This window comes from Diadema antillarum, unplaced genomic scaffold (assembly GCF_040938485.1).
Source record: "Diadema antillarum isolate AM-2024a unplaced genomic scaffold, OU_Dant_1.0 seq00001174_RagTag, whole genome shotgun sequence".
Classification (NCBI taxonomy): domain Eukaryota; kingdom Metazoa; phylum Echinodermata; class Echinoidea; order Diadematoida; family Diadematidae; genus Diadema; species Diadema antillarum.
This window is the reverse complement of record NW_027271977.1, coordinates 80548-103074: the sequence shown is the minus strand read 5'-3', so window position 1 is coordinate 103074 and position 22527 is coordinate 80548. Positions and strand designations below refer to the sequence as shown.

General features: G+C 36.7%; 1 protein-coding gene across 1 annotated transcript in view; it reads right to left on the bottom strand.

Moving 5' to 3' along the window:
- LOC139744427 (E3 ubiquitin-protein ligase TRIM56-like) overlaps positions 1-18528 on the bottom strand; it is a 51067-nt gene extending 32539 nt beyond the window's left edge. The window contains exons 1-3 of the mRNA XM_071654865.1: positions 18493-18528; positions 17459-17740; positions 16601-16897 (exon numbers count right to left, since the gene is read on the bottom strand). Of these exons, the coding sequence (XP_071510966.1) occupies positions 16601-16897; positions 17459-17740; positions 18493-18528 (615 nt within the window). The remainder of the gene's footprint in view (positions 1-16600; positions 16898-17458; positions 17741-18492) is intronic.
- Between the last annotated feature and the right edge of the window lie 3999 nt (positions 18529-22527).

Below are 22527 nucleotides of genomic sequence, written 5' to 3'. Positions count from 1 at the left end.
GCAGAGTATATGAATGAAAGAACGACCCAAGTCCATATGATTCAAAGAACGACCCAAGTCCATCACACAAAATGGCCTCTCCACAATTAATGTTAATGTTAATTGTCATAATACAAACAATGTTCTAATTTGTATATACAATGTTGCCTTCCCATCACAGTTAAATAGAATATTATTGGACAAATAAAAAAGATATGAAGGTTTTTTTTAAAGTTTACTTGAAATGGTCTTCCATGGACTTGGGTCGTTCTTATATTCATATACTCAATTGTAAGTCTATGTGACAGGTGAATCATATCATGCGTGTATAAATAACATTTCATGTGCTTACCAAGTACGCCGTACTTCCGGGTTGAATTTTGTTGATTTATGTCTGCCTCCGAAGTACATTGATGCATTCGATCCCAAAACTACTGCATGTTCAGATTGTAGGAAGGTGTGGACGCAGATTATTGAATGTGGTCTTACTTTTTAGATTCAAACCGAGAATTGGTAGTTAGTCAAACGAAAGAGAGCTGCATTACGAAGCACTCACAAAATGGCGGGACGATTTATCAGAGGAAGTCTCTACTCACCGTGACCTTTTTCCTGCGACCCTTTGATGTATTCATAGTAGTGGGTTTTCCCACAGCTCAAATACTACCTCCTCTCTAAATGAAAGTAACAGCGCGTGATATTTCAATGTTACTTTGTGTAGCAGGATGTTCTTGCGTGATTGAGCTTAGACGAGGACATGCTCAAAAGAAAAACATTTAAAAAAAAGTAGTGATGTAAAATGAGCAGTTAACTCAATAATACTGTACCTATAAACATTATGATTAGGAGTAAATAAAAAAGAATGAAAGCGCTTCCTTTTCAGAAGAAAGAGAATTTGGGTGCCTCATGAATGTTTGTTTTATAGTGCGGAGATTACATTATTTTTCACGTATAGTCAAAAACAATATAATACAAACAGCTGTAGACGCAATCTAATACAGAACCAAAGACTATCTTTGGTTGAACGAACACTTTCTGGCGCAGCACAAAGTTGGAAACACACAAAACCATCACAATGTTGTCTGAACATGTAGGTCTATGCATTAATTTGATAATGCGACTGAAATGAATAGTGATGGAAATGAATAAACTATAGAATTGATTAAATTGAATAGTGAGTAGAGAAACTAGGAGTAAATGATGGGTTAAAAAAAAGTTCAACAAAGCCACCATAGCATAACATGAGTATAAAAAGTCAAAATGAATAAATGGATAAATAAGTAAATAAATGAATGGATGAATGAATAGATAAATCAATACATGAATAAAGTGGAATCAAGCTAAGGCGTGATATGTGATTCCCCACTGGAATTAATTGACTCGTAAGACACATTATACATACGAAGGTGGCTGGATATCGTTTTCTCTTCCATAGTAAGAATTTTTTTTTCCGGGATACATGGAACTGGTTTATGGCGATTCGATTATGTAGAGGAGATTGTCAGCTGTTGTCTGTTGAGTTCGTAGTATGGTGAGGTTGCAATAAGGCTGAATGTCGTGTTACCTGCGATCCTAACCGATGAATCTTGAGAATGAGCCACTAATACAGAAGGATACATTACTAAGCACTCGATGGTCGGGCCATTACATGCATACATTTTTTTTTGCATATGTGTATGTACATTGTATGTTTACACGGGTGTATATCAATAAGAACATATATATGCAAAATTAATCTAAACAGAACTATACGGGCATACCGTTGATAATCATTTGATGATGTATATTGTATATGACGATAGTGATATAGAGCATATCGCAGATATTACTTGTTTTGAAGTACAATATCATGATATTATACTATAATATCATATAATGTGCAGAGCTCGACATCAGAGTGGTGGCCCGACTGGGTTGCTAAAATTTGAAATCAATTCTTGTGGGCCACCGAAACATGAAATCCAAACATTTGGATAAACATTAATTCTGAGAGGCCTATGAGATATTGAGTGTATTGTACCAAACGTATAATTTACATAATGTATAGATTTTGACTATAATTATGCTCTAATTAAACAGGATTACATTGAGTTCCTTGTCTATATGAAAGAGTGACTTGCCAAAAAAATAAAAAGTCATTTAAAATACATTGTTTTGAATTCATGCTCCAAGATTATCTTCAGGCTAAACTATAAGAGGTAACAGAAAAGGGAGCATCTATATTAAATAGAAAAAATGAATAAGATGTTCAAGTATGAGAAAGAAAGAAAGTAATGACATGCGGGAACTGGTAACAACAGTCAATTATGACGTATCGCCATGAACCAGTATCAAGAGAAGAAGAAGGAAAGAAGAAGGGGGAAAATAGAAGAAATATTAGAATGATATCGGGACCAGAGTGTCATGTACAGAGACGGCCAAAACAGTTATGTTGAATCAAGTGATATTGCAATTAAATCATGGAATTTTTATGTCGGGACGTCACCATACTGGGCATCTTAGGGAACTTCCCTTAGGCGCGAGCTGGTGTAGCCGGGCTGGTGTAGCCGGACCGGGCTGAGGCCTGGAACTCGCACCATCTCCGTCAAACCAGAACCCATTACTCGAACGGAATACCGAAGAGATGGCACCGATCACGCAGCCGCATCAGCAGACAACGTATCAACGGCGTATAATAAATGGTCATGGTGGTTGATAGTAAGACTTCCATGGTAAAGACGCTCTCTCGTCCATGGGAAGCGCCAGCCCTGAGAAGATTTCTGGTGCATTAACCACGTTAACTTGATATGAGGACTTACAGAACTTTCACTCGGTTTGGATAGAGGATCATTCTGTGTTGGGCCCCAACAACAAGCACCAGATGCTTCAAAGGGGTCCCGGCATTAATTTTCATAACAGGTGCATGTATGTTTATACACATTGCTTTTGTTTGTATTGTGTACATAATGTACTTTTGACTTATTTTGTGCCGAATAAATTGAAATTGAAATTGAATCAATTAAATTGAAATTGAATTCTACATGACATATTCAACCCCATGTAGTGATCAATGTAGCAGTGTTGTAACGCTTTTAATAGATGGTTGATACTCTTGACACCCTCGTATTGCGCTGCGCTTTAACTATAAAGTGATGGTATAGTTTTTGTTGAGTTTGGGATTCAGGTTTTAACTGCTTATGAGATATGGAGAAACTACTTCCAGTATGAAAGAGCACACAATTCTGAGAGGAATTCAAAGCTTATTTGATGAAAACTGGTTTTGAATTGGCTGGGATATTCAACAACAAAGCGGTCCCAGTAAAAGGTGCAATGGGTCCTACCTTTAAATAACACCAGTTTGATTCACTCTGTTTTTGATGCCTCAGCCATACAAAAAAACGATTTTCATCAAATAACTTTTACCCGGGAAGAGGGCGATATCTTCAAGTTAGTCATGACGCGCGATGAAAAATCCACAATCTCGATCCATCGAGGGAAGGTATTCCAAAGCCCTTGAGTAATATTCAAACAAAATGCTCTGTTCAAAATCTCAAGAATTATCCAAATTCTTAATCCCACGATCCGTGTGTCAGAAATTAGTCTTCATTTCCGTTCACCTTTTGTCTCGTCTTAACACCGTTGATTCAAAATAAAACACTGTGTTTGATTTATTTCAATTCAATTCAATTGAAATTTAATTTGATTTCATTGTTGGCAGAACAAAGTATCTTACATTTCACTCTTATTTTACCACAGGAATGATGTTCATAATACATTGTGAGGGGAACAAAGTATCCAGTATCAAGCAAAAGGCGACGCATTTTGATTGTATATTCGTCATTGTAAAGTTATAACAAGACATGGTACTAAACTATAAAGGAGAGGAATATGTATACATTGTATTACAGGATGGTCCACGAAGGATTTCAGTATGTCGCTGCATGCAATATGCTCAAATTCTTGTGCAACATCCTCAAATATTGGCAACATGCTCAACATAAAATGTAACCAGCTTGTGAAAACATCAAGTTACTTCAAAAAATTGTGCCTAAAACAAAACAACAACATTGAACGGAAACGGCTCAGCGGGAAATACGTCGGGAAATACTGCGCGCTACGCACTCCTGATGTGCACTTTGTGCACATACAATTTCCGCAATATTGTCACATTTGGATTTTGCAACATGCTCAAATTTCAATGTGTGGACCAACCTGTTTTACAAAAAATTGATTTACCCACAGAGAAGACAATGCTTGTGATACTGAGTCCCCTCTAAAAACAACAACACTACAACATAGTTTTATGGGACTCATACAAGACACAAGACTGAAATGAAAACAGGACGAGATATGAGACAAGACTGTAAAGTCGAATCATATAAAATGTCTCTGCATCAACTGTATCATATAGTGGGGTGGCTTAGTGACAAATATACTGATAATCGTGACACGCCGGACAAAAGTGTCATTTTTTCCTCAGACATTGGTATATATATGAGGATCAAAATTAGGGGGTGCTCCAAGAAATCCGCTAACAGAAAAAATGAGAAAATGCCCTTAATTTGTACATAACAATAATGTCTGAATTCAAAGACTATACACAGGGCATTCGCCAGGTTTCTGTACAATGCAATGCAATGTACATGGTTGCTAGTCTTAAAATTCAGACCCATAATACGACATATTATGTGCATGTTTACAGTAATACACCATTTTTACTGGTTTTCCTATGGTAACAGGTGGTTAGTCTGTGTTGCAGACCTGAGGGAGGTGTGTTGGAATAGTCCAGTTTTCTTAAGCACCTTTTCATTGAATAATTTCATATAATTTCTGGTAAAGGATTTTTTTAGTACTGTCTACCTCCTGTAGAGAAATGGCAAAGAGTGACATGTGACTCTGGCTCAGATACTTTAAATCTTGGGCAATGACTGAGCCAGGTGTAGGACTATGTCACAGTTCATTTTTTCTCCCAGAACTACTAGTTTACCAGTAGAAGAGCTGCATATTCCATTGAGAACTTAAGGTTTTGGGTATTGCCCTACATATTTCCTAACAAATTTAATCCGTTTCCTCCAAGATTGTGTGAATTCCATAGGTTTAGCGCAGGGATTACCTGGTTCCCGTAAGCAATTTTTATAGTCCGCACCTCCCCTCTTTATATGTTTCTTATTTCTTATGGGGGTTATTCAAATGTTTAAAAAAGTTAAAAGTCTGCTTTCATAGATAAAGTTGAATTTAGACAATTTGAATATTTTTAAAGATATATTGATATTTGTAATTTCACTCATAAAGACTTAAAGCGGTTTGAATATTTTTGGTCTGATAGCTATGTATAGACATGTTATTAAAAAGTAAAAGCAATGTTTGATTGGTTCACATTATCCAAAGAGGGTGGGATGTAGTTGGCTGGTGAACAAAGTCTATGGGGAAGTTTAAAAAGTTGATAGAAATAAAACAAAATCGGCATAGAGCAGAATCTAAATCACAATATGATATGACAAAATTCCCGACCCCAAAGGCGGTTGATTCTATGATGCTTTATGTCAAAATACATTCCACCCAAAAATACATGTGATTGATAGGAGGAAAAAGTATAGCACATTAAAAACAATATAGTTCAACTAACCCCATTAGTCCAGCAGCATAATGAAATGATTGTTAAGTTTTATCGCCTTGTCAATTGAAGATGATGTTACATAATGACAATTATCAAAGTCAGGTAGATCTACTAGTATATCAAGAAACCAAAAAGAAGGGGTGGGGTGGGGAGAGAAGAATGAAGTAAGTTATTAGTATCTGTAGTTTTGGTTTTCAGTATATTCATTTTAATTTCCTTAATTTCCGTTAGGTCATCATGGATTGGAGCATTTGTGTACTAGTAATCTGCCAGGAACAAACACAAGAAAAACTTAAAGGTCCTATATATACACTTTTGGGAGAGTGACTTGAAAAAAATGTTCAGGATATCACATTTTATGCATAATATGTGTAGGTCTGGGGGCATTTCATGAAGCATTTTGTCCGACAAGTTGTCGGACAAATTTGCTCTCTGCCAATCAGATGCAAGGATTTCTGTAGTTTGTAACAGTTTGTCAGAAAAATATCTGACCAAACTGCTTCATGAAATGCCCCCTGTTGTATCACAAGACATCCTACCATATACAGTTTTTGCAATCAAAGCAAACATATAAAGAGATATCAGTATTTTTCTCATTAAAGCATAAATGCGGACGGTTTAGTCTGGAAACATGTTATCATAGAAATATTGTTCACATTTTGTGTTATTAACAATACTTAACATTGATTATACAGATTCATTTTTTTTTTTTTTACAGAGGTTCTTTCTATCCGTAACTCACACTTAAGAATAATTTTCAAGCACTAATTTTGGGTTTTTGCCTTTAATTATCCACAAAAAGGAGGACTCAATGCATAAAAGGTGTATGCTTTATTTTTGGAAAATGTTGAGGAGATCAGGAAAATAATATATATTGATGTAGATTTTGGACCTGAAGGAGCAGTTGAAGCATTTTTAAGAAACAATGCCTTGTGGCATCGTTCTTATCATCAAAAATTAATAATGACAAACTCAAATGAAAATTGGAGGGGGGAAGAAAAGATGAACATAATGACATGAGACAGCTTGGTAAAGATTAAACGCTAAAATAGACAATGCAGCCTCTTTTCTCAGTTCATACTTATCCAGAGTGTGTGCTTTCTTTCCAGTACCGGTATTATTATTTAGATAGGTTAGGGGAATCCCTTTGAATTGTGTGATACATCATTTTAAAGCTTACAGTCTGCTCTTTCAGAATATGTCCTTAAAGGACAAGTCCACCTTCATGCGCACGTGGATTCAGTGAATACAACAATATTAGTAGGACACATCACAGAAAGCTTGGAAAAAATCGTACAATCCGTTCAAAAGTTATGATTTTTTAAGGTATCTGCACAGTCGCGGCTGGATGAAAAGACTACCACAGTGTATGATGTCACATGCGCACATTCTAAGGAAAATGAAATGAGAATTTCACAAAACCATACTTTTTGAATAAAGTTCACATAGTTTCTTTGACTTGCTAGTGACGTATGTCAAGGGTAATATTATTCCCCCTGCCTTCTGAAAGAGAAGTCGAGTATCCTTTTGTAAGCGAAAATAATTTATGTTGAATTTTCTTTATTCATTCTTTATATCGTTGTACACATGTGATATCACAAGGTATAGTAGTCTTCTCATCCAGCCTCGACTGCATGAGCAGAAACTTCAAAAATTCATAACTTTAGAACGGATTGTCCAATTTTCCTCAAACTCTCACTGATGTGTTCTACTATTGTTGCTGCATTCACTCAACCCACATGCTATAAAGGTGACAAATCTTTGTCTGGCGACTTTTTTGTTGATCAATAATACCAACCCTGATGGAAATCTCTTCAAATTCATAAGTTCTGAAGTCTCCTTTAAGTTTAACCAAAATCTATATATGTAGTTGCCATGGCAACATACCACTTAACACTAATGAAAAGTATTTCAAACCTCTATACATCCCGTTGATCAGTTGTACCTATTCAAATGGAATCTCTTCCAAACTGGAAAATAGCCTCCTGTAACTAACTTCAATTAAAAACCCTAGTTTTGGGTTGCCATGGCAACGCACAAATCAACAATTATATTTGACCCCTGGTTTATACTCTTGGTACCTTCTATACAACGTTCATATCAAATTTTGTGAAAATTGAATCTTCCTACCTGGAGAAATAAACAAAAACATGATTTTTAGAAAAAGTTCATTGACCTTTGACCTTTGACCTTTGGAAATTTCACCCCAAATTCAATCAAAATATTTTACTTGTTCTCAATATTCTTCCTGCCAAGTTTTATCCAGATTGGATATTCCTGACCTGAGAAATAGCCAAAAAACCTATTTCACAAATAAAGGTCATTGACCTTTGACCTCTAACCTCCTTCCCAGCATCAATTTTCTTGGAGCACCCTATTTTTTGAGAAGGTACATCATGAAGTACCTTTGGTGAAAAAATCATGCTTTTGTCCGCCGTGTCACGATAATTTCACTAAGCCACCCCACTAATAAGTATGAATGTATTCGAAAACAAAATAAGATGAATTACTGGAATATTTGATGGTATACTTGTCTGCTCCAACCCACTGAGTCACCTTTTCCGACTCTGTATAAACTTTAAAGGACAAGTTCACCTTCATATACATGTGGATTGTGTGAATGCAACAATACTAGTAAAACACATCAGTGAAAGTTTGGGGAAAATTGGACAATCCGTTCGAAAGTTATGAATTTTTAAAGTATCTGCGCAGTCACTGCTGGATGAGAAGACTACTACAGTGTATGATGTCATATGCGTACAACAATATAAAGAAAATAAAAAGGGAATTTCACAAAACCTCACTTTTTGAATAAAGTGCACATTTCTTCGACTTGTTGCTGACATATGTTAAGGGTAATATTATTCCACCTGCCTTCTGAGAGAGAGAAGTCAAGTGTTCTTTTGTTATGCGAGAAAAGTGAAAATATGTTGAATCTTCTTTATTCTTTCTTTATATCGTTGTACACATGTGACATCACAAGCTATAGTAGTCTTCTCATCCAGCCTTGAGTGAGCAGAAACTTCAAAAATTCGTAACTTTTGAACAGATCGTCCGATTTTCCTATAAATCTCACTGATGTGTTCCACTAATATTGCTGCATTCACTCAACCTACACGTCTATGAAGGTGAACTTGTCCTTTAAGAACAGTGATGTCAATATAATCATGAGCTAAAATTAAAACAAAAATACGAAGGTGTCATCTGCCATAACTATAGCAGAAAGTGCTTCAGATGAGTTTACGTGTCGTGGAGGATTTGAATCAGTCTTCTCATTTCTTTTTAATTCATTTGAACAATACTTGACACCTTTGGACAAGTGGAATTTATGTTCTTATCTTTCATGGCAGACTTTGCAGTCGATTGTATCATGGTTACCGTACAGAAATTTCATGCAAAAATAACACAAAATACAATATTCTGTGCAACTTAACTAAAAGATCGAAAACAGCATTCTTTCATTAACTACACGTGTATCAGACATCACTTATTCTCTGGTTTTCATCTGATGTAATCACCACGCTAAAAGCCCTTTGCATTGTATGTCACTGCCAATATATTTCAAGCAAGTTACATAGATGATATATGATTTTACCTCGGAATATACGTGTATAATAGAACAGCCTCACGAAGGAATGTACTAGCTTAAACCATCATAGAGAAACTTTGCATAGAAGACAAAAATCCAATTTATTTTATATTTTCAATACAGTCATCTACGTCATCAATGAAAAATGTTGTAATAATGGTCTGCGATTTCCGTTTATGCAGAAAGTGGTTTCAGGCATATAATAGTGTCACATGGGCGGACTTAAATAATACTCAATCACACTCGTGCCATTCACTTTAATGTACAATTTAATAAACCATTTGTAGAATATTTACAAGACTGAAATCAAGGAGTTGTGACCAACATAAAATGCAAAATCAAAATTCTGAGTGAGATAAATTAAATTACAATACTCTTATATTCGACAACCATGTGAACGGGACCCTGTCTTGGTCCGGTTCCACCTGTACTTTTGGCTTGACACTTCTTCAGAATAATTATAACAGCTTCACTATTAATTCGTTATCCCTGACAATACACTATCTGCTATCAAGCGCAACACTATATGGTTCACACCACCGTAGTGCTGATCCTGAGATGACCAGCCTGCACGCACGACGGTTTACCGCGGTTATAACACTTGCCTTCAATTACACTGCTTCCGTTTACATCCGGGTTCTGTGTTAACCCGCAACTATCATGGAGTGTATAAATACCAACATTCGAATTATGTGCACATCATATTCATCCTTTTACCAATTTAACATGACCTTCACCTCTCTACTTCGGCGACACTTCCTCGTCATAACCAATCATATCAACAGGGTGTCATGCACCCGCCAGGTTCATCGCTCACCTGCGTTGTCCACAGAGTCACCTTAATTGTCAAACTATTCGCTTCCAGAACATAACTGATTCGTGGGTGGAGCGTCCTTGTATGCGAGGTTGCTGTTCCAGCTCCAAAGTCTCGCGAGGGACCCGCGTTCCGTATTCATTGGCGTCAAAAGTTCTCCCTAGCGAGGGGCGGGCACAGTCGCTCTGCTGCGAATGCGTCGGCCTGGGAGTAGATTCGACCTCGGCCTCGGCGCCATCTACAAAATTATTTAAATGCAACACATACCAATGGGGTGTGTTCTAACCACACACACAAAAAGATTATCAGCTTAAAATCCTGACATCACAGTGAAAATTTGAGAACTGCATTATTATCCAATTAACATACAAAATTCACATAATGAAATGTTTCAAACATTGGAAATATAACAGTGCATAGCTTATCAAACATCACCGCATCGTTTTCAAAAACTGTACACCATTATAATATACTTTATCACTTATTCACGGGGTTCTCCGGGGCTATATGTGGTGCCCTGAAACACATTCACATCCTTTTACACGACAAAGCAGAAATCAAATCGCAATTTAACTTACCAATGACCGGTGTAATATAACCAAAATGCCTCTTCTTCTTGGCTACTGGAAGGCTGCAAAGGCTGTTGGAATACGCCTTCTGGCAGCAAACAAAATCTGAACTCAAATCAGCCAGTATACAGGCTGACGGTAAGGTGGACGGACGGCTCCTGGCCGCAAACGAAATTGGGCTTAGACACAAAATTATCTTGCCAACTGGCGCCTGGGTGTGGCAGGTTGGTTTTCTGCCATCACGGAGCTAACTCAATGTTCTCTCGGTGAAATCAAAATGGTGTCTGCCACGAAAAGATCCAACTCTACTGTTAAATTGCTACTCGACTACGACACTCCTTTTCGAGGCATTTGGAATATTTGATACAACTAAAAGGACTTGAACGAAAACACCTCTACAACACTCTCCCGGAACTGGAGCTATTTCCTGTCTTTTCTTTCTACATTAATTGACATGCAAAAATAAATGAACTCCTCTCGGTCATCGATGGCGCGACTTGTAAAACATTTACACCTGTCCTATCACTTTCTCTCTCTCGCTCTCGCTTTCTCTCTCGCTCCCTCACTCGCACTCTTTGTCTCGTTATCCCTACACGTAAACATGTTTGTCTAATTGAATGACCGATAGGTGTTGTACATGAAACAACCTGGAAATGCATTTTCAATGTGACAAATAGTAAACATATTTTATATACTTTTTTGCATAACAATTCGATATAAATACGTGGAAGAACAGAATAGTACATGTGAGTGATACACTGAATTAAACTCAATTCCTTTAGCAATGTTCAAAATAAACGAGAACTCAATGAACAGACTCGGTACATCACAATAATGGTATCACAAATGTAACACTTCAAATGACTGCGCCGTAAAGAGAATAATAAGATTGTTCACGTGCCTCAATTTTTTCTAGTATCGATCGATACTGACGAGTGTCTCCTTGTGATTCACCCAAGCTACAATGACCGAATCATCTCGACACACAGCTGGATAGGCTGACATACTGTAAAACATAATATGTTCGCGGCACGAAATTTTCGCGAATTGCCACTGACGTTCAATGCATACAGTTTAGACAAGAAATTTTGCGTGCATTTTAATTTCGCGAATCTTGGCATTCGCGAAATTCGCAAAATCAAAATGCACGCTAGCATTCCTCGTTTTACAGTACCTTGTTTTGAAGCACTCTTCTCACTTTGCTTGCAATAAAAAAGCAGCAAGAAAGCCTTTGACAAAGACTAAGGTGAAAGTCAAATACATCAAGGAGAAAAGGACTGCCATTTTTCCCAATACTTTGTTATTGGCGTACTGGTAATCCGTTTGATTTGATTTATTTTTCGCAGTAATCATACGATAGACCGATACAAACATGTCAAAAAGGTATGAACAATATTCATTTAAACAGTTCTTCATGGAAATGGTAAAATGCAGTAAATCATATGATATGAAAGTCAACCTATAGAAAGAACAGCTTTAATATGGCATAATTTATATACATTTCACACACACACACACACAAACACACACAAACACATGCACACAACAGCCAAAGTGATTAAAGGAAAAGAAGTACAATGAAAATAATCATAATAATTCACAATATGTATTATAGCCAATTATCACATTAAATGTTTCTAAGCTCTGTTAAGTGCTACTAAGCGCTTTTATGAAATACTTGCATTTACTTCTTCAACAGATAATCTTATAACCTTATGTATTAACTACACCGCTCTACACACACTAACATAAATCTGTATTGTAGCCTGAGACTACTGCAGCGTTCTATCGCAAGATATGATTGATGTAGCCTACTTAGATAAAATGGTTACACTGTATCAAAATAATATGAATAGTAACGATTTTTATAATATGATTACAGTTTGTATAAACACTGACATGCAGAACAGTTACAGAACTATCGATATTCACCTATCATATAATAATCCAAAGCTACCTTGTTTCGACATGCAATATAAGGCTGAAGTAAGTTCTGTTTTTTATTTGTGAAATGTTGGGTCTGTGTGAACCCTAATTAGTTCTAACACAAAAACGCATAGCTTTCATTTGGAACAAATATGATTTTGTGCTTTATACTGTATGGAGTTGCCGAGACAATGTTCCAATAAGATTATGGCAAAATTAGTGAACTAGACAACATAAAATGAGTTTTCAACGGAAGATATAGTATCGTAATTTACGTTGAACACCAATGTTGCGTGCACCGGGGATAGATATACGTCCGATATGATCAGACGAATTTAAATATTCATTGGTAACGACGCCAAAAATTTGATACACGATTTTTGTTTAGTTACATTTTCACCTGCGGTAAATATATATATATATATATATATATATATATATATATATATATATGTATATGTATATATATATATATATATATATATATATATACTGGGTTATATACAACTCTTAAAATGAATAAGACTTGTTTTCGGCAAGTTCAGCGATAGCACATACTTCCAGAAATAAACTGACAAATTTCGGTGGTTCAGTATTCCGTTTCGAAATGGGACAATTGTAATAAGTATGAGAAAAGAATAAGCTCATATCATACCCTCTTCCTGCTATGAACGTGACACATTAACTAAATCCTATTGCACCGTTAATATACATAGCCATTTCATACATCGAATATCAAATATATCTTTGAATGTTCATAAAGAATTGTAACCTTAATCATACATGCATGAAAAACAGGTTATCTAGATTATAAGATACATATCCAGCATTTTATGTTCATAAAAAAGAAAAAAAATTGGAAAGATGCTTGAGACAACAGTATACTATTATAATGTAGTGTAGCTGTTACACGTTTTGTTGATAGGTTCCAGCCGAACGGATGTCAGGCATATTATATTTTTCCAGAGGGTAGGCAGTAAAACATGAATATCAGAAACCTAGACTAATTCCTTGCAAACCGAGGTCACACTCTGGCTACAGAGAAACATTATCAGACAGAAACATCAATGAAATAAAAAAGATAAAAAATAGGCGAGAGAAAGAAAGATGGTGAAAGAGAGGAGGGATAGAGACGGTTGTGTGTGTGTGGGGGGGGGGGGGTGAAAAGGGAAACATATACAGTTACAGTGGAGAGTAGCTAGTAATTCATTTCATTTCGTGTGTACCATCTCGTATTTGTAGACATTTACCAAAGATCAACAACGCCAAGGAGGTTCAATGAGATGGAGTAACGACAGTCTTATTCCCTTTGATCCCATGTTTAGTACTGCCACTTAAAAGCATTTTTTTCTTATCAGTATACAAGTGCTCTACAGAGTGGAGCTGCCCCAATGTTCTAGGAAGACAATTGATTCATATGTCATAACATTATGGCTTGTCACTCTCTTCTCCCAGGGAAGATTAATTATGTCTTTATGATGGTAATTTTACATTTCGCCGTCCCTTCTTACAAAGCAGGAGTGCTATACAGGCAGGTACAGGCACGGGGATGTGCGAATGAAAATTTCAAAATCGTACAAACAATTATGAAATAAAAATAAAAATTACTCGACTCTACACGTCTGTACACTAATCAGACATGTAAGTTCATAAAGAACTATATTTGAAAATGATGTGGTTTCATTTGACGGAAATATTGGAAAAGTGTTGAAACTGGTGAGGGTAAAATTTCAAACACTTTCATAACATGAAGCTCAGATTTACACTCGATAACATACTTTTTGAAAGAATAGATTTTTGCTTCATATTATTTATCGTAAAATGATATTTCATTTCATTTGATAAATGAACACGCAGAATAATAGCCAACATTATGGTAGACGTCAAAATAAATTTTGAGATTGCTCAAAACGATGGCGAAAGCGAACCCGATTATGGAAGGCACTCATGCACCTGTGGATTTTTTTTTTTTTTTTTTTGCATGAATAGAAAACTCGCAGTTGTTTGAATAATTACAGCCACTCGGAACACTTTATCTTTTAAACCTCCTTAAATAGTAAGACATTGTCACTGGGATTTTGCCCACTAGGAGAATAAGACTACACCTCTCGTTCATTAAGAAGGTTTAAGAGCGAAAGAAAATGGTGTCTCTGGATGTAAAGAATTATCAAAATAACTACCTGAGTGCTATACGCAGCGTCTTGTCCTCTTGACACAGTGGACAACATCATAGTAATAATAATTGTGAACTACTCTTAAAATGCTAAATCAGACAGACAAATATTTCGCTATCAAAATTAAATTATATGGATTTTCGGTTTTTGGACTCACATTATTTTACGCTGCTATGCTACAAGTCATAGAAAGCAAACCTCCTTTGTAATCACACTTCATGCAATATTACGCAGACAATAGGGCGTGATTACGAACAGATTGATAATTCAACTACAACAAGAACAGTCAAGTATTTTCTCCATCAGTTAACCGTCAAATTTTGATCATAAAGTACAAGATATCATCTATTCTTCTTGCTATAAGCAAGTTGTTACTCCATGCCATGTACACCAAAGGAATGACCAATAGGCAGAGAATTTTAGTTTGCCTCAAAATGTCTTCTTGATAGGAATATTGTATCATTGGTGGCGAGAACAGTAAACTGCAGGAATACGTTTTTAATGAAGAAACATGCTCGAAATAAATAGCTTTCTGCGGCCATTTTACACGATGAAATGAAATGAGTTGTTTGGACAAACGTATTTATATGACTTCTTTTTTTTTCTCGATTTGTCAAACAAACAAACAAACGAACAAAAACTGTGGTCATATTTACTTTATGCTGTGTGAATTATGTACAGTCTGTCTGGAGTCCAGAAATATATCTCACCACTCTCAACCTCTATAGGTAGATAGAACCCTCTGCCGTATGAATAGCTCCTTTCTAATAGTTTAAAATCAGTGATGACATTGTGTACGTACTCCAAATCGGACGTGTATCTATCGATACGGACAAGAGACTTACTGAAATCCACCCAGGCTACAAGGACTGAATCATCTGGACTTACGGTGGCCCCGGAGGGAAATATAAATACTTCCTTCTCTCTCATCAAGATGTTCTTCTCCTTCCCCCTTTTATCAACACATACAACATTGTCAAATCCATCATACACTATGAGGTTGTCCGTAGTTTGAAATGACAATAGGTAATAGTCTGGTGAAGGCCTATCCAACATTATTTCCATGACCGCCTTGCCACCGTGTGGAGTAAATACCTCGATTGTATGGGGATTGCTGTAACCCACGTAGATATTATCGTCTTTATCCACTAGGAGACTTTCAAGCCCAGTATATAAATCTACCCCAATATGCCAGTGTCCAAATATCATCTGCTCGAACGTGACGTCGAGCTTCTCCCACTGTGGTGTGAATAATGACAACTTTCGGCTTTCACCATGTACAACACTTCGACTATCAGATAGGAATGCAATATTAAAGATATTGACATCTTTCAACACCGTCTGCTCGAACTCGCCATCAAGGGAGTAGAGATGGATTCCTTCAGGTGATCCAATCGCCATCTTACCGTCTGGTGCACGCGTCATAAACCGCACCCATTCACTTAGGGGAGTTTTGTATTTGTATGGAAGCTCTACGTCTGCTCTAACATTCCATGTGTAACCTTCCAGCTCTCCAAGTCAAAGTTCATTGACCTTCACTTCTTTACGAAATGAAATTTTCTTAGCTCGCTCAGTCACACCTCTCGGTGATTGGTCGCTAGGATCCTTTCTTCTCAGAATACTCTCCAAGTTCTCGCACAGCGTGTCGTGTGCAAACAAAGCGTCTTTTTCTAGCGATACCTTCACACCTTTAGTTACTAGCTCTTCCAAATCGTTCATCCGACGAATCATTCGCCGATTCCTTTTTTCCATATCATTTAATTCCTTCTCGAATTTTTCAGACCATCGTTTCACTTGACATTTTAGCGCTTCTCTTCTTTTAGACAATAGTTGCATGTATTCATTGTATGTCTTGTCGATGTCATCACTGATCTTTCTAAACGTGTTTGTTATTTCATTGCGTTGTGTCTCTATAAACTCAATATGGGTTTCAACGACTGTTCTCTTTGATTTTACTCTTTCTCTCAACGCCTTGATATTTGTCAAAATATTCTCCTCGTGGATGGCTGCTTCTTCGAGCTGATGACCAGCTTGCAAATGGTCCAACACTCCGCACGTACAACAAATGTACTCCCCACATCCGGTACAGAAACAGTCTTCATCATATTTAGGGTGTTTCTTACACTTTCGTCGTCTCTTCAGCGGAACTTTTCCCGAGAGTACTTCGCTCATGGGCACCACTTCGTGGGTGGAGACCGTTCCCCAGGTAGAGTGGTTTTTCTCACACGATTCACACATGTATTTCCCGCAGTCCTGACAGTAGGACACAGCTGGCGGTTTTTATACAAAATTTAATGACGCACAGGTCTGAGTGCGTCAGTCGGAATTGTGTGCATAAGGTAACTATGGAATGCTTAACCCACGAGGCGAAGCCGAGTGGGTTTAGGCTAAATTCCATAGTTACCGCATGCACACTATATTCCGACTGACGCACGAAAAGACATGTGCGTCATTTGATTTATAGAATGGGTAATTTTCTTGTCAAAAACCCAGTTTTCTATCGTGTTACCCGATGACAAAATTACTGGATGCATTTCCTTTTGGCTTTCCGTAAAGGGCATGCATACCCGTACTTACGGTTTTTACTGGATGCATGGCCAGCCATGCATAAGTTTTTACTGGATGCATGGCCAAGCCGAGTGCGCTTGCTTTAGTGCGCGAACCTTTGTTACAAGTACGCGTACTCTTGCTAAGTGCGATAACATGTTTACCACTGTGACTCAGCGTGCGGCCAGTAAAAATGAACACATAGCTCTCGACCAATCAGATCGCAGGATTCTCGCTACCCATTCTATAATCGTCTATATCACACACTGTGCATGTTGGATTCTTGGATTTCACTTTATCCACAAGAGAACTCAGCGGTATGTTTGTTTGTAACTTACTCGCACCTCCACTGGGTAAGAGCGTTTCTTTCCTGCATACAGGGCATGTCAGGTTTCGTTGGTCGAGCTGAGTTTCAAAGATACGTTCCAAACAGTCTTTACAGAAGGTGTGTGAACATGTCAGTGATGTAGGTTGGTTGAAAAGTGACAGACAAATAGGACACTCCAGATTCTGGCTGCTGATTTCATGAAACGTTGCCATGATGTCTGTCTGTCGAACAAAGAAAGGGAAGAAAAAGGCGACATTCTTAGTGGTAAATCTGTATTGGCAGAATTTCATCAAACAAGAAATACATAATAAGAGGTAAATGTATCAACAAATTTTACCAGGTTTATGACACAAGAAAATGAAAATTAATCACATATTGAGGCACAAGGTAATACTCATACAATGTATGTAAGTGAATACCGTTTATGATGTTTACTAGTACTGTTTTATTTCCATGTACAACATCGCCAACTTCGTATGTGAACGAGATCGCAAAATGTCTGTTGAGCCTACAGGCTAATGAACAAACTAGTTGCTTGAATATCGTGTTGCTGAGACCGAAAAGTGAATTTGACAACGATATAACAAGAGAAGCATCATGAAGCACTCGTAAATGTTAGCCAAACAAATCGAGTAGAAGCAAATTCTTATCATCCTTAAGTGATCACCGTAAACTTACGTGACAGACACAATTACATCATGCGTGTGTGAATAATATTTCATGTGCTTACCAAGTATGCCTTACTTCCGGGTTGAATTTTGTTGATTTATGTCTGCCTCCGAAGTACATTGATGCATTCGATCCCAAACTACTGCATGGTCAGATTGTAGGAAGGTGCGGACGCATATTATTGAACGTGGTCTTACTTTTCATACTCAAATCGAGAATTCGTAGTTAGTCAAACGAAAGAGAGCTGCATTACGAAGCACTCACAAAATGGCGGGATGATTTATCAGAGGAAGTCTCTACTCACTGTGACCTTTTCCCTGCGACCCTCTGACGTATTCATAGTAGTGGGTTTTCCCACAGCTTAAATACTACCTCCCCTCTAAATGAAAGTAACAGCGCATGATATTTCAATGTTACTTTGTGTAGCAGGATGTTCTTGCGTGATTGAGCTTAGACGAGGACATGCTCAAAAGAAATCATTTAAAAAAAAGTAGTGATATAAAATGAGCAGTTAACTCAATAATACTGTACCTATAAACATTATGATTAGGAGTAAATAAAAAAGAATGAAAGCACTTCCTCTTCAGAAGAAAGAGAATTTGGGTGCCTCATGAATGTTTGTTTTATAGTGCGGAGAGTACATTATTTTTCACGTATAGTCAAAAACAATATAATACAAACAGCTGTAGACACAATCTAGACAGAACCAGAGACTATCATTGGTTGAACGAACACTTTCCGACGCAGCACAAAGTTGGAAACACACAAAAACATCACAATGTTATCTGAACATGTAGGTCTATGCATTTGATAATGCGACTGAAATGAATAGTGATGACAATAAGTAAATTATCGAATTGATTAAACTGAATTTAGTGAGTAGAGAAATTAGGACTTAATGGTCGGTAAAAACGTTCGACAAAACCAGCATAAAATACAATGAGTATAAAACAGCAAAACGAATAATTGAATAAATAAGTAAATGAATGAATGAATAAATAGAGGAATAGATCAATCAATAAATACATAAATAAAAGCGGAATAAGGGATGATGTGCTTCCCCACTGGAATTGATTGACTCGTAAGTCATATTATACATATACGAAAGAGGGTGGATATCGCGTTCTCTTCTTTAGAATGACTAATTACACTACCGGGAACAATGTAACTGGTTTATGGCGATACAATTGTAAAAATGAGATCGTCAGCTGTAAGTTGTCTGTAGTATATTGAGGATGCAATAAGATTGAATGTCGTGTGACCTTTGATCCTAACCGATGAATCTTGAGAATGAACCACCAATAAAGAGGGATGATACATATATGAAGAGTTTGTTCGCAAAAACCGATAAGTCCATATTTGCCAAATGGAGATATTTGCGATTAACGGTCAAGAAAAATAAAGACAATGATAAGAAAATTTTTGCTTCTTTTGACCATAACTTCAAAAATGTACCTTTATATGTAGTGACCAATACATCATTTAAAAGGTATTATTTTGTATTATATGACAGAGACCGTACTTCAAAATCTTTAAAAATGGACTCATCGGTTTTTGCGAACAAACTCTTCATATTTATACTGAATATTATTCAGAGCTCGACATTAAATGGTCGTCCGGTAGCTCGACTGGGTAATTTAGATTTGATATAGAGTCTTATGGTATTTCTCCTTTCTATCTCGGGCCACCAAAATATGAAACTTAAACATTTGGATATAGATTAATTTGAGAGGCCTATAAGGTATTATGTATATTAAATTCAACGTATAATATACATTATACATTCTTACCATACACTCTAATCAAACAGGGGTTCACGGAGCTGCATATTCCCTCCTTGTCTGTGCAAGAGTGACTTGAAAAAAAAAAAGAAGAAGAAGCTCGTTTCAAATGCACTGTTTCGAATTCATGCCTCAATATTATCTTCAGGCTAAACTGTAAGAGGTAACAGAAAAGGAAGCATTTATATTTTCCAGAAAGATTTCATGTATAAGAAAGAAAGAAAACAAAATGACATACGGGAACTTGTAACAACAGTCAATTATGACGTATCGCCAGAATCCAATATCAAGAGAAGAAGACGGAGAAGAAGAAGAGGAAAATAGAATAAATATTAGAATGATATCGGGACCAGAGTGTCGTGTATAGAGACGGCCAAAACAGTTATGTCGAATCAAGTGATATTGAAATATTAAATCATGGAATTTTTATGTCGGGACGTCATCATATCTGGTAAGGAAAGTCTCAGGGAACTTCCCTTAGACCAGGCGTCCACTAGGGCGCGGACAAGACGCGGACAAGCCCCGGAATGCAAATTTGGTATTCCGCACTCCTTCGGGAACCTGTCCGCACGTTCCTGAACGTGTCCGCTCACTGTCCTAAACATGTCCGGGCGTTTCCGCACTTTCGGGATAGAGAAAAATTTCCGCGTCCAAATTTTGATCGAGACCAAAATTTGGACGCGGAAATGAACTTCCTGACACCTTCGGCGACTTGTCCTGACGATGTCCTGAGGATGTCCCGCTTGTCCGGAACCCTTCCGCTCCTTCCGCACACGCTCCGGAAAGAATCCCGCGGTGTGGGGAAGCTTCCCGAATGAAAGCGGAAGACACCAGGAATGTTTTAGGACAGCGCGGAGCCGATGCGGATCTAAATATGCAAGTGTCCGGAACCGATGCGGAAATTTTGTGATCCAGACACGAAAATGTCGACACTTTCCGCGAGCGTCATGCCAATGAAACGCAAAATGAGCAAGAAGGGAGGCGAGGCCCCCATGCAAATATCCCCATCACAGGCGCACCTTTCGTCTAGTGATGAAGAACAGGTAAATCTAAGGAATTTAGAAGGCAAAGAATAAGGTAGTAGAGACTGTGCCAAAAGCAATCATAAAGAAGTGAAATCAGCCCCCTAACTTCCTCGTAAGTTTGTTTTGATTTGATCTTTTCAGAAATTATTTTTCATCTGAGTGACTTTCCTGGTTCCTTTTATTTACTATAGTACATTTTCCTTTATGTTGTTTTCGTATTTTATTTGCAAACAAACTAGGTTGTCCCATGTGACAGCCCAGCTGAAAAATCACAAAAGTAGGTGGAAGTACACTCAGAAAAAAAAAAGCATAGAATTTTTGGCTAAATGTTAATGTATTATATAAACATGAACAAGTTGTTATTCATACGTAAATGCTTTCTGATGATACAACATATTAGAACAAAAGACAAATTCATCACACTAAAAAGCATGAATTCAATTGCAAAGATATACCTGTGGTCTCATAACAATGTAATATCTTTGAAGCCCAGAATAACAATGAAAGCTAAAGATGATGGAGGACAATAAAGAATTTTCTGTCACTTCAAAATTCAAGCGAAATGAGAGAAAAAGCAATAAATCATGAACTCGAAAAAGTGTTAAATTTCTGTCTTTCTTTTGTTTTGTTTTTTGCTGAGTGTATAAATTTAAGTACACATTAAGCATCACAAATCATTTCAGAAATATTCTTTACCTGAATGATTTTCGTAGTTGTTATTACCTAATAATTTTTCTTCTCTTTTTGTTTTAGTTGCAAATAAACTCGATTGTCCAATTTGACAGCCCAGCTGAACCCCCCCCCCAAAAAAAAAGTAAATCAAAGTAGGTTAAAAATATTTCCCCATTTTTACACTTCATTGACAATAGGCTAGTAAGCTCTAAGCATGAAAAAAAAAAATTCTCGGACTTGAAAATGTTCAAAAGTGATCAAAATAAGAGAGGGTTAGAGATGCACAAGGGTAAAAATCAGAGAAAGAAAAACAAATTTAATGAGTAGGATCATTTTGGCATGCTCTACAGAAGTATCAGACAAAACATGTATATACTTCACGATGGATAAAGCACAGGTTAAAAAAAGGGAATAAAGAATATATATATATATATATATATATATATATAAGTAACAAAACTGCAGCAAAGTTCATGCTGTATTAACACCAACGGTTTATTTCTTGTGAAGAAATAAAGCATGAACTTTGTTGCAGTTTTGTTACTTATCTTTTTATCTTGCCCACACGTGGACTACCTTATCAACATGATTATATATACACATATATATATATATATATATATATATATGTATATACATTTACATTTTATGTATATAATATATATATATATATATATATATATATATATATGTATATATATATATATATATATATATATATATATATGGTTCAAACGGTTTGCGAATATCATCCATGTGACTGTAGGCAGAGGAAAAATTGTTCTCCCAGATGAGACAAATCAAAAAAAAAAAAATGAGTCGTCAGCCGACATGCAGACAATCCTATTCTTGGACTTTTGG